The sequence below is a fragment of the Danio rerio genome, chromosome 17, assembly GCF_052040795.2.
Source record: "Danio rerio strain M-AB ecotype USA chromosome 17, GRCz13ab, whole genome shotgun sequence".
Taxonomy (NCBI): Eukaryota; Metazoa; Chordata; class Actinopteri; order Cypriniformes; family Danionidae; genus Danio; species Danio rerio.
The window spans coordinates 44,737,906-44,754,137 of NC_141037.1; the positions used below are offsets into that span (position 1 = coordinate 44,737,906).

Here is a 16,232-nt window from a genome sequence, read left to right on the forward strand (position 1 = left end):
AGATAATGCAAATCATCTTTGCGTGATAAAGCAAACATCTTTGTGAGATAGCGGAAATCATCTTTCCGAGATAACGCAAATCATGTTTCCGAGAAAACGCAAAACATCTTTCTGAGATAATGCAAATCATCTTTCCGAGATAACGCAAAACATCTTTGCGAGATAACGCAAATCATCTTTGCGAGATAACGCAAATCATCTTTGCGAGATAACGCAAATCATCTTTGCAAGATAACGCAAATCATCTTTCTGAGATAATGCAAAACATCTTTCTAAGATAATGCAAAACATCTTTGCGAGATAATGCAAAACATCTTTGCGAGATAATGCAAATCATCTTTGCGAGATAATGCAAATCATCTTTCCGAGATAACGCAAATCATCTTTCCGAGATAACGCAAATCATCTTTCCGAGATAACGCAAATCATCTTTCCGAGAAAACACAAATCATCTTTCTGGGATAATGCAAATCATCTTTCCGAGATAACGCAAAACATCTTTCCGAGAAAACACAAATCATCTTTCTGAGATAATGCAAAACATCTTTGCGAGATAACGCAAAACATCTTTGCGAGATAATGCAAATCATCTTTCCGAGATAATGCAAATCATCTTTCCGAGATAACGCAAATCATCTTTCCGAGATAACGCAAATCATCTTTCCGAGAAAACACAAATCATCTTTCTGGGATAATGCAAATCATCTTTCCGAGATAACGCAAAACATCTTTCCGAGAAAACACAAATCATCTTTCTGAGATAATGCAAAACATCTTTGCGAGATAACGCAAAACATCTTTGCGAGATAATGCAAATCATCTTTCCGAGATAATGCAAATCATCTTTCCGAGATAACGCAAATCATCTTTCTGAGATAATGCAAAACATCTTTGCGAGATAACGCAAAACATCTTCGCGATATAATGCAAAACATCGTTGCGAGATAATGCAAAACAACTTCGCGAGATAATGCAAAACATTGTTGCGAGATAATGCAAAGCATCTTTGCGAGATAAAGCAAAACATCTTTGCGAGATAGCTCAAATCATCTTTCCGAGATAACCCAAATCATCTTTCTGAGATCACGCAAAACATCTTGGCGAGATAATGTAAAGCATTGTTGCGAGATAAAGCAAAACATCTTTGCAAGATAATTCAAAACATCTTAGCAAGGAACGCAAGAACTTTTAAAAATATGCTTTCCTATTACTCAGTTTTTTTTTCCACCTATTTCTTTTGCCTTCCAGGTCTCTGTTGATTTCCACTGATTTCAGCCCATCGTTGAGTGAATTTATTCAGCTGTGTGTAAATGTGTGTAGATATACATTTTGAATTTCAGTAATATTAACGACTAATATAAAAACGTTCATATGATTTACTTATAATACAGTTTGTAAAGTAATTATTTCTTATAGTAGTTATATGGTAGATATATAGTATTATATGAGAGACTTGCTTTGTTTACCAAATAAATAGATCTAAAAGGATTTGCAATGTAAACATTAAATAAAAGTAAAAAATGTATAATTCTTTATTTTTTAACATATTGTTTTTACTTACGATACACTCAAAATTATTCCGCATAAATCTGCAGATTTTTTACAATATTCTGCGCAGAAATAGCAAAAAATGCCCACAGAAATAAAGGTATGCGAGCTGTCACTGGGGTGGTACCTTTTCAAAAGTTACACCTCTGTAATCAACAGGTTCATATTGGTAACTCAATAGTAAATAATAGTATCTAAAATTTTAGGATGAACACGTACTTTTTAGGTACTAATATGTACGCTTCAGGTATTATTATGGACCTTTTATGGACAAATTTGTACCTTTTGAAAAGATACCACCCCAGTGACAACTTGTGTACCTTTATTTCTGAGAGTGTAGATTATTTGGCTTGTTTAGGGAAAAAATAAATCACTTCATATTTGTCTAATTATTTAAGAAAACAAGACAATAATTCTTGCTTGTCTAGAAAATTTTTGATATTTGGACTAGAAACAAGACAAAAAGCATGTTGTGTGCAGTGTAATACCACAGTTAGATAAATGATGTTGTCTTCTGATGATTGAATAGGGATTGGAAATTTAGACCCCAAAAACACCCACCCACCCTAATGTTTTTCTTTGTTAAAGTATATATTCATTTATTAATTTTTTTGTTAGCTTAGTCCCTTGATTAATGTTGGGTCACCAGTTAAAGTATATATATAATTTTTATTGAATTTATTATTAATAATATTACTATTTAGATTTTTTCCTCTTTTTCTGTAATGGGGTTTAATCATTTTGTATTGTAGTAATGCATCAGCTTGTGTGCTAGGCATGGAAGTGCTGTATAAGTTTGCAAAACAAGTGCTGTATTAGTTTGCAAAACAAGCATTTCCTTGTATAGAAATCTAATCTGCTTCAGATAGTCATTACTGCATTACAAGAAAGACTGTTACTCCATCTAGTGGTCACATCTGTGAATGTTTTGTTTGTTAATGTTAAGGAATATTCAAAGTTTAATACTACTGCTCTCTTAAAAAAAAGTTTCAGACTGTCAAAAATTATTTGTAATACAAAAATAGTCATGGACAGCACAGTGGCTCAGTGGTTAGCACTGTCGCCTCACAGCAAGAAGTGTAGCGATTTCAGCATTCCTCTGTGGAGTTTGCATGTTTTCCCTGTGTTTGCGTTGATTTAATCTGGGTGCTCCGGTTTCCCCCACAGTCCAAAGACATGCGCTATAAGTGAATTGGATGAGCTAAACTGACCATAGTGTATGAGTGTGTGTGTGAATGTGAGAGGGTATGCGTGTTTCCCAGTACTAGGTTGCAGCTGGCAGGGCATCCGCTGCATAAAGCACATGCTGGATAAGTTGCCTGTTCATTCCACTGTGGTGACCCCTGATTAATAAAGGGACTATGTCGAAGAAAAAATGAATAAATGAATGAATGAAAAACAGTCATAAGTGTCTTTCTTCGAATTGAGATTAATAAATCAACTGAAATCAGTACTAAAAAGCTTTTGGAGCAAAAAAATTAATTAATAAATACATTTAAAAAATAAATAAAAAAGTAGATATAGATATACTAATTATTTAAATTTAAAGTTTTATAAAATCTTTCATTATTGATGAGAAGACATTTCTAGGAAAGACTTGCAACAAGAAATTAAAAGGTTTTTCTATTTCAGCTTGATGATTTTGTTATAACCTCACATAAGACAATTAATATAATATACATATAGGGCGAAGCAGTGGCGCAGTAGGTAGTGCTGTTGCCTCACAGCAAGAAGGTCGCTGGTCCTTGGCTCAGTTGGCGCTTCTATGTGGAGTTTGCATGTTCTCCCTGTGTTTGTGTGGGTTTCCTCCGGGTGCTCCGGTTACCCCCACAGTCAAAAGACATGTGGTACAGGTGAATTGGGTATACTAAATGTCCTTAGTGTATGAGTGTGTGTGATTGAGTGTTTGTGTATGTTTCCCAGAGATGGGTTGCGGCTGGAAGGGCATTCGCTGCTTAAAAACGTGTTGGATAAGTTGGCGGTTCATTCCGCTGTGGTGACCCCAGATTAATAAAGGGACTAAGCCGACAAGACAATGAATAAATGAATGAATGAGTGATATAAAAAGAACATGCAAACTCCACACAGAAACACCAACTGAGCCAAGGATCGAACCAGCGACCTTTTTGCTGTAAGCAAACAGCACTACCTACTACGCCAATGCTTCGCCCTATATTATATTATATTATATTATATTATATTATATTATATTATATTATATTATATTATATTATATTATATTATATAATAATAATAATAATTCGTTACATTTATATAGCGCTTTTATATAAAAGGGGGGGGGGGGGATCTCCTCATCCACCACCAGTGTGCAGCATCCACCTGGATGACGCGACGGCAGCCATTTTGCGCCAGACTGCACACCACACACCAGCTGATTGGTGGAGAGGAGACAGAGTGATGATATGCCAATCATGATATGGGGAGGGTTAGGAGGCCATGATGGACAGAGGCTAGTGGGCAGATTTGGCCAGGATGCCGGGGTTAAACCCCTACTCTTTTTCGAAGGACATCCTGGGATTTTTAACGACCACAGAGAGTCGGGACCTCGGTTTAACGTCTCATCTGAAAGACGGCGCTCACTGAGCAGTATAGAGTCCCCGTCACTATACTGGGGCATTAGGACCCACACAGACCGCAGGTTGGGCGCCCCCTGCTGGCCTCACTAACACCACTTCCGGCAGCAACCTAGCTTTCCCAAGTGGTCTCCCATCTAGGTACTGACCGAGCGCAGCCCTGCTTAGCTTCAGTGGGCGACCACGTGAGAGTTGCAGAGAGCTAGCTGCCGGCCATATATTATATTATATATTATATTATATTATATTATATTATATTATATTATATTATATTATATTATATTATATTATATTATATTAATTATATTATGTGAAGTTATAACCCATAAAGCGTCAAAGCAGAAATAAAAAACCTTCAATTTCCTACTGTAAGTGTAAAACTAAGTACATTCCAATGTGTTTATTAAATGATTGCAAAAAACAAAAAAAACTTACCTGATCGTCGCTTGTGAACCCTTTGTGCATGACATGGTATAGATGCACCAGGAAGTCACTGTTGGGCAGCACGTCTTGATGTTTGGTCATCATCTCACAGATCAGCTTATACGCCTGTAGTTTCCCAGCTTTAAATTCTGAAGGCAGCATGGTCGCCTGAATAAACACACATCAAAGGAAATTCAATATTTCATCAGCTCATTCCTGTTCATTACATCAAACATGCCTATAAAATGATATAACATACTAGACCGTATCAATACATAAGTATCACTGTAACGAAAGTTGTTGTTTAAAGAAAGACATTTCACATTAGTGCTGATACTAGTTTGTTTGTTTGTGTTTAGCGCCATGCGGGTCATTTTCATGGCAGGAGAAAGTATAATGGAGACATTTGGCGTAGCCAGACTTTAGCTGCTTCCCAAATGGCACACTATACACTATGCACTCATGCAAAATGTACTTATGCACTTACACACTCAACAGCATAGTATATCTATGTAGTGTCGTCCCAAATGGAGTGGAATGTCAAACCGTTTCCCTGATGATGTTTGATGGTTGCCAAATGAGTGAAATGAACTACTGAATTATCAAATAATACCTGCCGTGAGTATAACCGCATTCACCATCAGGAGGCGCTATAATCACTCTCGTAGGAGAATTTTGCTTTCACCCTCCAAAATAAATAAAGTTATCCAAGATGTGCGCCCGATAGCTCTGCCCCTTCCGCTACATAGGCAAACCTGCGGTCGTTGATTGCAAGAACTGTCCATTTATTCCACACTTCATTTTACCGGTTGAATAAGTGCATCATCCAGGTAATTAAAGTGCACTTATTATTTTTAAAATGTTTTCAGTATGAACGCACTTACACTATTTATACTATGAAATGGCGTAGAATAGTGCATAAGTACGGTATTTGGGATGCACCTATTCACTGAAAAGCTACTTTATTAGGTGCACCTGTCCAACTGCTCTTTAACCCAAAATTTCAATCAGCCAATCACATGGCAGCAACTCAATGCATTTAGGCATGTAGACATGGTCTGCTGCAGTTCAAACTGAGCATCAAAATGGGGAGGAAAGGTGATTTACATGGTTGTTGGTGCCAGGCAGGCTTGTCTGAGTATTTCAGAAACTGCTGATCAACAGTAACTTAAATAACCACTCGTTTCAAGCGAGGTATGCAGAAGAGCATCTTTGAATGCACAACAAGTCTAACCTTGAAAAGAATGAGCTACAGCAGCAAAAGACCAGGGGCCTCATGTATCAACGCTGCGTATGCACAAAAACATTTTTTTAAAAAAACATTTGTGCGTGTCTGTTTTATTTCCATTCGCGACTCCTAGAGGCAGTTGTGTTAAATTCCTCTCTACAAAGTGTCTGAGCCTTGTAATAGCAGGTGTATGAGACAGGTTCATCTAGCAGGTATATAAGGTTTCCATACCTGTTTTCACAATGTAATCTGAGCTATCTACTGCACGCACATTGCTATAAAAACAGCATCTGAAGATGAATTTGCATGTGTGAATCAGAAACATTTCCATTCAATAAATGTACGAATAAAATATGATCCACAAACTTATTAATGATTCCTATTTGTCTTTCTCGTGATAAATAGTTGGCAAAATCTGATATGTAGCGGGGGAAAAAAGAATAAAGAGTTCATCAGACGCTGGATTCGAACCGAGTTCATGCTCAAATGTGTCAAAACATGTTGACATGCGCTTTACGAGCTGCGCCACTGAGACTGTTAAGGGTACTGCAACATTTTAAACATATAAACCACACTATTTCTTTTTCAATTCACTCAGTGCTATGTTCAGACCCAACTGTGTTAACCGCATCAGCTAAACTCTCCCACTCTATTTTTTTCTTTTGTTGTTAATTCCGGAGAACAAACTTGCAAATAACACCGCTTTTCTCCGGTCTACCTCCGAAAGCAGCACCTCCAATTCACATTCTGTTCAAAGTTTATCTTTTTGCTTGATTTTGCCATTGCTTTTTCGTTGGGTTTTGCCATTAGCATAGTCATTAGCATATTCATACGGGGGAGGAGGCAGGGAGGGGTTTTGTGCTCGTGCATGTTGCGCTCAGTTTCACGTTTATTCGGATGTACAAAAGAATATGCGTGGGATTCGGCGTAAGCAGTGTTTGATACATCTGAATTTTTTTCTGCGTACGCACATTTACAGCTTTGTGCGTACGCAATGTTTTAGTATGATTTCCACGCAAGTCTTCGTACATGAGGCCCCAGATCCGGTGCCACTCCTGTCAGCTAAGAAAAGGAAACTGAGGCTACAGTTATCACAGGCTCACCAAAATTAGAATTAGTAGATTGGAAAAGCATTGCCTAGTCTGATGAGTCTCGATTTCTGCTGCAACATTCGGATGGTGGGGTCACAACTTGCCGTAAACAACATGAAATCATGGATCCATCCTGCCTTGTATGAATGGTTCAGGCTGGTTTTAGTGGTGAAATGGTGTGGGGGATATTTTCTTGGCACACTTTAGACCTATTAGTACCAACTGAGCATCGTGTCAATGCCACAGCCTTCGTATGTATTGTTGCTAACCATGTCCATCCCTTTATGACCACAGCGTACCCATCTTCTTATAGCTACTTCCAGCATTATATGTGCCATGTCATAAAGCGTGAATCATCTCAGACTGGTTTCTTGAACATGACAATGAGTTCACTGTACTTAAATGGCCTCCACAGTCACCAGTCCTCAATCCAATAGAGCACCTATTGCAGTCGACAAAACTGCAGCAACTGAGTGATGCTATCATGTCAACATGGACCAAAATCTCTTAGGAATATTTCCAGTACCTTGTAGAATCTATACCATGAAGGATTAAGGCAGTTCTGAAGTCAAAAAGGGGTCCAACCCGGTACTAGTAAGGTGTACCTAATAAAGTGGCCGTTGAGTGTAGTAGGGTTTTCCAACTAGCCAGTTACCACCACTGTGATAAATAAAGGTGTGTGAGGGCTCTTAGTGTTATACTGACTCTAATTCAAAAGTCTGGGCTTGATAATAACTACATTGTCATGTTTTTTCAATTAAGTTTCCTAGCTGCAATTGTTAGATCAAAAATACTGTACAAGCAGTAATATTATGAAATATTGTTGAAATAAACTATTTTATGTTGAAAATGTATCAAAATGTCTCCCATACTGCATCACTCCAAAAAAATAAAAAAGATAAGCATTGAGTCTTCTAAGATACAGATGAAGTCAGAATTATTAACCCTGCTAAATTATTAGCTCCCCTGTATTTTATTTCCCCAATTTCTGTTCAATGGAGAGTTTTTTTTTCAACACATTTATAAACATAATAGTTTTAATAACTTCTAACTGATTTATTTTATCGTCGCCATGATGACAGTAATATTTTACTACATGATTTTCAAGATACTAGTCTTCAGCTTAAAGTGACATTTAAAATGACATGTAACTAGATTCAATAGGCAAGTTAGGGTAATTAGGTAAAGCATTGTTTGACAATGGTTTGTTAAAATTGCTTAGGGTGGCTAATAATGTTAAAAATAAAAACTGCTTTTATTCTACCTAAAATAAAACAAATAAGACTTTCCCCAGAAGAATAATGAAAAAAATATAACAAAAAAGATCTAATAAATAAATCTGACAATAATGTTTACTCTAATACAGAAGGATAATAATTTTGACTTCAATAGTATAGCGTTTCAAAATAAATCAAACACCGCTTTTTTATTGCACTGCATTCAAGTCACAAGATTATTTATTGTTATTTTTGACCAATGAATGCATGATTACTAAAAAAAAAATACGGTAACACTTTATAATAACTACACATTATGAGCCATTTATTAAGCATTAGCAAATAGTGAATTCATTATCTGTTAAGCATTAACTTTACATTAATAAGCGTTGGTAAGCAGTTTATAACTGCAGCTACAAATGCTCTATTCTTGACATACAAACATATTTAAAATGTGCTTAATAATTGTACTTTCATGTTTAGTTAACAATTTATTTTTCATTACTAAATTAAGTATCACATTAGTTACAAACCATTTGTATAAGAGTAGTTGAGGGTTTTTAGGATCATTCAGAATGATTTAGTAAATAATTAATAAACTATTAAAATTAACGTTTATATGTCTTATTATTCAGGCATATATTAATGGTTACTATGTATGTTAATAAATGCTTTATTAACTCAACTTCATCTAGTTTTGTGACCTAATCTAAAGTGAGGACTATTGATGCTTTATAAATCCCTTATAAATGACAATTAAAATGCTGAGTTAAATTCTAAACAGGAAAAATGACATTATTCATTCCTATTAGTTTAAAGATACACAAATGAAACTGTACTTCAAATGAAAAATAAATCTTTGCAAGCCTAAATAAAAATTCACTGTAGAGTTTAAACATTGCATGTTATTATTTTGTTAAATTATTATACTGTTGTTTTATCCAGTTGGATGTCGTATCTTGACACTCAAGTTATTCAGCGATGTTTAAACTTTAGAGTTATTTTACTTTTTAGAAAAGATTGCAAATATTATAGTTCATTTAATTCTGAGCCTTTAATTGTCATTTCTAAGGGATTTATAAAGCATGAATAGTCCTCACTTTAGATTGGGTCACAAAACTGCATGAAGTTGAGTTAATAAAGCATTTATTAACATATTAGTTAACTATTAGTATATGCCTGAATGATAAGACATATAAATGTTGATTTCAATAGTTTATTAATCATTTACTAACTTATTCTGAATGATCATAAAAACCATCAACTACTCTTAAATACAAATGGTTTGTAAATAATGCAATACTTAATTTAGTAATGAAAAATAAATCATTAACTAAGTATGAAAATACAATTATTAAACACATTTTATAGGTGCTTACAAGTCAAGAATAGAGCATTTGTAGCTGCAGTTATAAACTGCTTACTAACGTTTATTAATGTAGAGTTAAAGCTTAACAGATAATGAATTCACTATTTGCTAATGCTTAATAAATGATTTATAGTGTGTAGTTATTATAAAATGCTACCAAAAATACTAGGTTCATTGCACACAGACTCAGAATTTTGTTTAAGTATATGAATATGACAAAAAACGCATTCGGAATTGATTGTGCAAAGACATTTAGTGCAATATACTTAAAATAGTAATAATATTAATCTGATCATAATTGAGAAAATGTTCCTGCTCTACTTGAGTGTTTTACCTTAAAGAGCCAGGAGGCCAACATACGCAGAGGAGGGATGAACAAGGGTTTGACCATGGCTGTGTCTGAATCCACTCTGATCCCAAGATTATCTCTGATCTGAAACAGAAGAACAAGAAATTCTCATTAACCTCTTGAAGTTGACTACAAACGATGGCTCACAATATATAGTCAATTACAAAACAGTTTCTTTCAATATTACCATTTTAACTGTATTTTCAAGCAAACTAATGCAGATTATGAGGGAATCTCACCTTGGCCAGCTTGTGCCAGAGCTCATAGAGGTAACTGAAGACCTTGGCGTGGATGCGGGCACAGCGGATGCTGTTCACATCACCAAGAATACCCAGAATCCTCCTCCAGAGAACGAAGGCCGAGTCCGCATGCCAACCAGTCAAACTGCCACCGGCGATAATGCTGATGTCATCAGCCAGAAACTCACTGCTGTCTGTGAGGAAGAGCAAACACACAGAGAGAAGGGTTACATTACGTGAAGTAAAACAAACACACAAAGAATGTTTTTTTTCTGTTAAGCCAAAGACACACAAAGCTGATGTCAAAGAGGTTTTTTAACAACTGTGTTGCTCGACTGCATCTGGGCCAAAAAGCTGCATGGGAACTAGTAGACAACAGCTGAGCTGACTGAAATGAAAAAAAGTGATCTCTGCATCTGGGTTAAGCGGGTCGCACACCGAATGCCCCGCACAGCACCACGACAAGGTGCGCACACGACAGTTAGAAGTATCGCACACCAGACATGCACATTCGAATGTCACTTAATATGTAACTAAATTCTAAAATGCGCGAGGATGTGTGGAGCTGCATGCTGCGGAGCGGCGCCGAAAGCCATATTGGTATAGGATGCACTTCTCTATGCCCGCAAGTAGCGGAATTTTGATTAATCACTCAGTCAAACTATCTAGAAAACATTTTAAGACCCAGCAGCTCTCCAAAAACAAAGCTAATCCATAAATATCATTAGGACCCACACAGACCGCAGGTTGAGCTGGCAGCTATCTCTCTGCAACTCTTGCATGGTCGCCCACGGAAGCTAAGCAGGGCTGCGCTGTTCAGTACCTGGATGGCAGACCACATGGGAAAGCTAGGTTGCTGCCAGAAGTGGTGTTATTGAGGCCAGCAGGGGGCTCCCAACCTGCAGTCTGTGTGGGTCCTAATGCCCCAGTATAGTGACAGGGACTCTATACTGCTCAGTGAGCACAGTCTTTCGGATGAGATGTTAAACCGAGGTTCTGACTCTCTGTGGTCATTAAAAATCCCAGGATGTCCTGGAGTAGGGGTTTCACCCCGGCATCCTGGCCAAATTTGCCCACTGGTCACTGTGAATCATGGCCTCTTAACTATCCCCAATATCATAGCTTCTTCACTCTGTCTCCTCTCCACCAATCAGCTGGTGTGTGGTTTGCAGTCTGGTGCAAAATCGCTGCAGTCGCGTTATTTAGGTACATGCTGCACACTGGTGGTGGACGAGGAGACGAGCAACTCTGTTTAGCTTCAGTGGGCAACCATGTGAGAGTTGCAGAGAGCTAGCTGCCAGCCAACAAAAATCTACTATGAATTGTATAACATAGCATACGATGAAGTGTTATTTTACGTTTGATTACTTAATTTCTGTACCTAAATATAATGTTTGACCCATACACTTAATAGGTTGACTTGAAACACCCAGGCAAGTGTGTTGAGGCAAGTTGGAGCTAATCTCTGCATGGACACCGGCCCTCTAGGACCGAGATTGGTGACCCCTGCTCTACTCTATTTGACCATCCTTGTAATTTATTTATTATATTTTATGCGTGATTCAGTCGCTACTGAATCAGTCCGATCAATCCAAATGAATAAATTATTTTCAAAAAGAGCCATGTCAAGACGTGAAATTGTATTGATATCTCAAAATATTGTAGAAAAACAGAATATTGTCATGTCAGACTTTTCCAGTATTATGCTAATGCAGCATTTTATTTATAATTCTTTTTTTTTTTTACTTACACCTTTATTGTACCTGGAAAACCTCTTGATATTTGTAATCTCTTTTTCAAAAGTGTCCTGGACAAACAAACTATAATCAACACAGCTACATATCAAAATTAATCACCACAAAACGCAGTTAAAAAAATACATCATAGTACTGTACCACCAAAAAATAACCAGGTTACAAACAAAATACGCAATGAGTATGTGAATTATTTCAAGACATAACAAAAGACAACATAAATCTCTGTCAGCAAACAGCATTTCGCATGAGGGTTTGAGGGATGGAGGAAAAGTGAATACAGAAGATGAGGGAGGATGAGTGCAATACCCAGATGCTGAGGCATGTTCATGGCATCCTCCAGGAGCTGAGGGCCCTCACAGCAGCCATGAGGCACCAGAAGAGCCGGAGACACTGGGGGAAAGTGAGGAGACCCTACACACACATACATACACACACAACACAACACAACACAACACAGTGAAGGATGGGAGCATGGTGGACACACATTTACATGAACACACTTTCAGACACACTCCGAAATCCAGAAGCAAACTAATTTAAGGCTGTGATCCTTCATTTATTTTTGGCAAATAATTGAACCAAAAATAAATAAATAAATAAAAATTTGCTGTTAATTTCCTTTTACTGAATCTCTTCCAGATGTAAGCGGTGTTCTTCCATCAGTAGAACATTACAAATTATTTAAAATGAAACTCATGATCATTAGTTATTCCTATTATGCAAGTCAAAAGATATCAATCATTTAAGAGTCAATAATAATAAAAAAAGCATTTACTGGCTAAATGAAAATGAATACTTGTCTGATGATGCACTTAGGCTATGTTAATTTTGATAGCCAATTTTATATTTAGTTCTGAGACATTTGACTCTATTCATTTTGTTTTTAGTCATGTTTTATTCTTATGAATCATTGTAGTTTTTGCCTAGTTTTAGTAGACTAAGAGAGCATCAACATATAGTGCCATGTCTTTTGCGAGTTAAGTTCATTATTTCCAATGGGCATTTTCCAGGTGCTCCCAGTTGGAAACCTCTCAACTTTTTAGAATGTCGAGTCATTTGACTTGAACTAACTAAACAGCTTCATGCTTTGTGTGGAGCGTACACATTTTGGTAATAATGGTAAACTAATTGCCAAACACAGCATACCCAAACACTGCAGTGCTTTTTTGATTTTCTCCATAAATAAAACTTGTATCAGAGCTGCAGCAATGGTTTGTCAGTTTGTCATCCTCTGAAAAAACGATTGATGGTTGTTCACATTTTGTGCAACGCTGTTCAAATAGCAATTCAAGAGGGGTGTCCTCCAATCTCACTACATGAAAGTGTATGAGATGATAGATAGATAGATAGATAGATAGATAGATAGATAGATAGATAGATAGATAGATAGATAGATAGATAGATAGATAGATAGATAGATAGATAGATAGATAGATAGATAGATAGATAGATAGATAGATAGATAGATAGATAGATAGATAGATAGATAGATAGATAGATAGATAGATAGATAGATAGATAGATAGATAGATAGATAGATAGATATTTGTTTAAAAAAATAGATTTGTCCACCTGTTGGGTTTTGGCCATATGCATGTGTGTTTGGACATAACTTTTTTTGACCTCTCTCCGTTATTATTGTTCATTTATTAATTTGCTGGAAATTAAAACTGAATTTAGAAATAGCTATGAAACAAATCGTCGTGCTTAACAAACAAAATTAAAAATGTAGACTAATGGATGTCTTCAGTGGTGTGTGTACACATCATTTCCTTACCCACGAAAGTGAAGGAGTGATGAGTAAAAGTGAAGAAAAAGAAAAAGTAAAGAGGCTGAATGGAGGAAGCTTACTCTATATCCTTGCGCTTTAGACTTTGCGCCTAGATCGTTAAAATAGAGCCTGTTGTGTTTGTCAGCAGCAGTGGTCAAAGAACCATATGGTTAACTATTAAATCTCAATCGTTTAACATTGCACGTGCTGTAGCTTTGATAGTTTGTAACTGGAATTTTGCCATTTTGAATTCAGATCTGTCATCCATGGGCATTCTTTTTTTGTTGTTGAATCTTTAGTAACTACTGACTTGCCATAAGCGGCATGAATCACCTCATTTGCTTCAGCTAAAGAAAGTCTATTTAAAATATTTTACAAAAACAGGTAATCTACACCTCTTATGAATGAGTCCAATAATAGCAGATTTTCATTTTTAGTTAAAACCTGTACCTTGCCCATTGATTTCAACAAAATACTTTATTTGTAAATGTAAACTTTACGGATTCCATATTTCCAGTTTTCTTTCTTTTTAAACAACTTTTTTTTTTTTTTAATAATAATTATTTTTCGGGGTTTTCACCTTTATTGGACAAGACAGTAGAGAGTATTGACAAAAAAGCATGGGGAGCAAAGAGAGGGGAAGGATCGGTAAAGGAAATAGAAAATGTGGTTCGTATGTGCATTTTATTTATTTATTTATTTATTTATTTATTTATTTATTTATTTATTTATTTATTTATTTATTTATTTATTTATTTATTTATGAGTTTAAAATAAGAAATGTGAGGCTTTGCAAGTTATTCAGCAAATCTTGAGCGATATAAACAATATAAGTACATTCAGAAAAAAATATTATAGAGATTAATCATAATCAACTTGTGAAACTCTGGGCTAGCCAATCAAAAGTTTCTCTTTTTTTGCATAACGTACTGCTATTGTCTTCTCACATTCAAAACACTGAGAGCGAAGCAATGGGCAACAACGTACACATGGAGGAACAATACAGCAGTCGATCATGTGTTTAGGGTATACTGCAGGACACAGATGTGGATGACCGATAGCTAGATGAAGGCTCAGAATTTTGGAGAGAAATGCTGTACCTGCCAGTGCTTCAGTGTGGCTGAGCAGGAGACTCCTCTGGCTCACCGTGTCTGCTGTAACACTCATGCTCATGCTCACGTCTTGAGTCGAGGGAGAGTCCGGCTCTTCCTCCAGCGTGTGCCACGACAGCAGACCCACTTCTGCCTCATTCAGATAGCCATTGGACGTCTCACTGCTCACACTCTCACCTGAACACATACGCACACAGCTCACAGAGTGCCCTCTGGTCATCAGAGGAGATTTACTACTAATCACAGATTACCTTTACTAAATTGTCTTTTCAAATTTGATTTACTGTACAGACCTAGTATATATATATATATATATATATATATATATATATATATATATATATATATATATGTGTGTGTGTGTGTGTATACACACACACACACACACACACACACACACACACACAAACACACACACAAACACACATACACACACACTGTTAGAACCATAAATATTTGGACATTGACATTTTTCTAACATTTTTGGCTCTATACACCAACAAAATCAAATTTGAAAGGAAACAAACAAAATGTGCTTTAACTGCAGACTGTCAGCTTTCATTTAAGGGGATTTCCAAATCAGGTGAACGCTGTGGGATTTACAACAGTTTGAATACTGCATGTGCCTCACACTTGTTAAGGGTCCAAAAGTAATTGCACAGAATAATAATCATAATTCAAGCTTTCCCTTTTTAGTACTTGGTTGCAAATCCTTTGCAGTCAATTACAGCCTGAAGTCTGGAACGCAGATATATCACCAGATGCTGGGTTTCATTCCTGGTGGTGCTCTGCCAGACCTCTACAGCAAGTTCAGTTTCTTCTTGTTCAGTTTCTCTACAGTCTTCAGTTTCTTCCTGCTCTTGGGGCATTCTCCCTTTAGCAAATAAAATGCAAGTTCAACCAGATTCAGGTCAGGTGATTGATTTGGCCATAGTATAACATTCCACTTCTTTCCCTTCAAAACCACTTTGGGTCATTCTCCATCTGCACTATGAAGTGTTTTCCAATGAGTTCTGAACAAGCGGCAACCTCCCGCTCTCCCTCGGGTAGCCAATACGGAAGTAACTAAAACTGCAATTCATTGACTGACCTTGGGGGGTTGGCTCCAGGAAGTGCAGGTCATTTCTGACTGCAATGGGAAATTGGCCATTTTTACAGCTGATAAAAACATGTTTACAGCCTGGTACAAAAGACGGCTTTGGTGCAAATAGCCATGATTAACCTTCATGACAACTGTGAGGAGGCGAATTTTTTTATAACTCATCCGTTTAGTTTTTATTAAGTTTTATTAAGTCTGCATAATTAAGGGCGTGGCCACTTGAGTGACAGCTAGGTCTCGCTGCTCGCTGTCTCGTCACCTCAGCTGATTACGGCTAATTAGCCGATGATCTCGGCATATACATCACATTTTTGTGTTTGTTAATGTTTCTCTACACAGTCAATTGTCTTTTGGGATTATTTCCTACAATTATCAGATGATATAGATGCTTTGTTCACTTTATTGTGCTCACAAACCATTCACGTGGCTTCTGTT

General features: G+C 36.6%; 1 protein-coding gene across 19 annotated transcripts in view; it reads right to left on the bottom strand.

Annotated features, from left to right (window-relative positions):
• The window catches only part of ralgapa2 (Ral GTPase activating protein catalytic subunit alpha 2), a 324,396-nt gene that overhangs the window by 145,814 nt on the left and 162,350 nt on the right, over window positions 1-16,232 (bottom strand). For 13 of the 19 annotated variants that reach the window (XR_015513714.1, XR_015513715.1, XM_087290960.1 and 10 more), the window contains 5 exons: window positions 14,687-14,875; window positions 12,122-12,226; window positions 10,059-10,252; window positions 9,805-9,903; window positions 4,578-4,733 (listed from right to left, as the gene is read on the bottom strand). Coding sequence is in view for 17 of the 19 variants with exons in the window: in XM_087290960.1 (XP_087147086.1) it covers window positions 4,578-4,733; window positions 9,805-9,903; window positions 10,059-10,252; window positions 12,122-12,226; window positions 14,687-14,875 (743 nt within the window). In the remaining 2 variants the exon portion in view is untranslated. The remainder of the gene's footprint in view (window positions 1-4,577; window positions 4,734-9,804; window positions 9,904-10,058; window positions 10,253-12,121; window positions 12,227-14,686; window positions 14,876-16,232) is intronic. The other 6 variants (XM_087290968.1, XM_087290959.1, XM_087290969.1 and 3 more) reach the window with 1 other exon arrangement.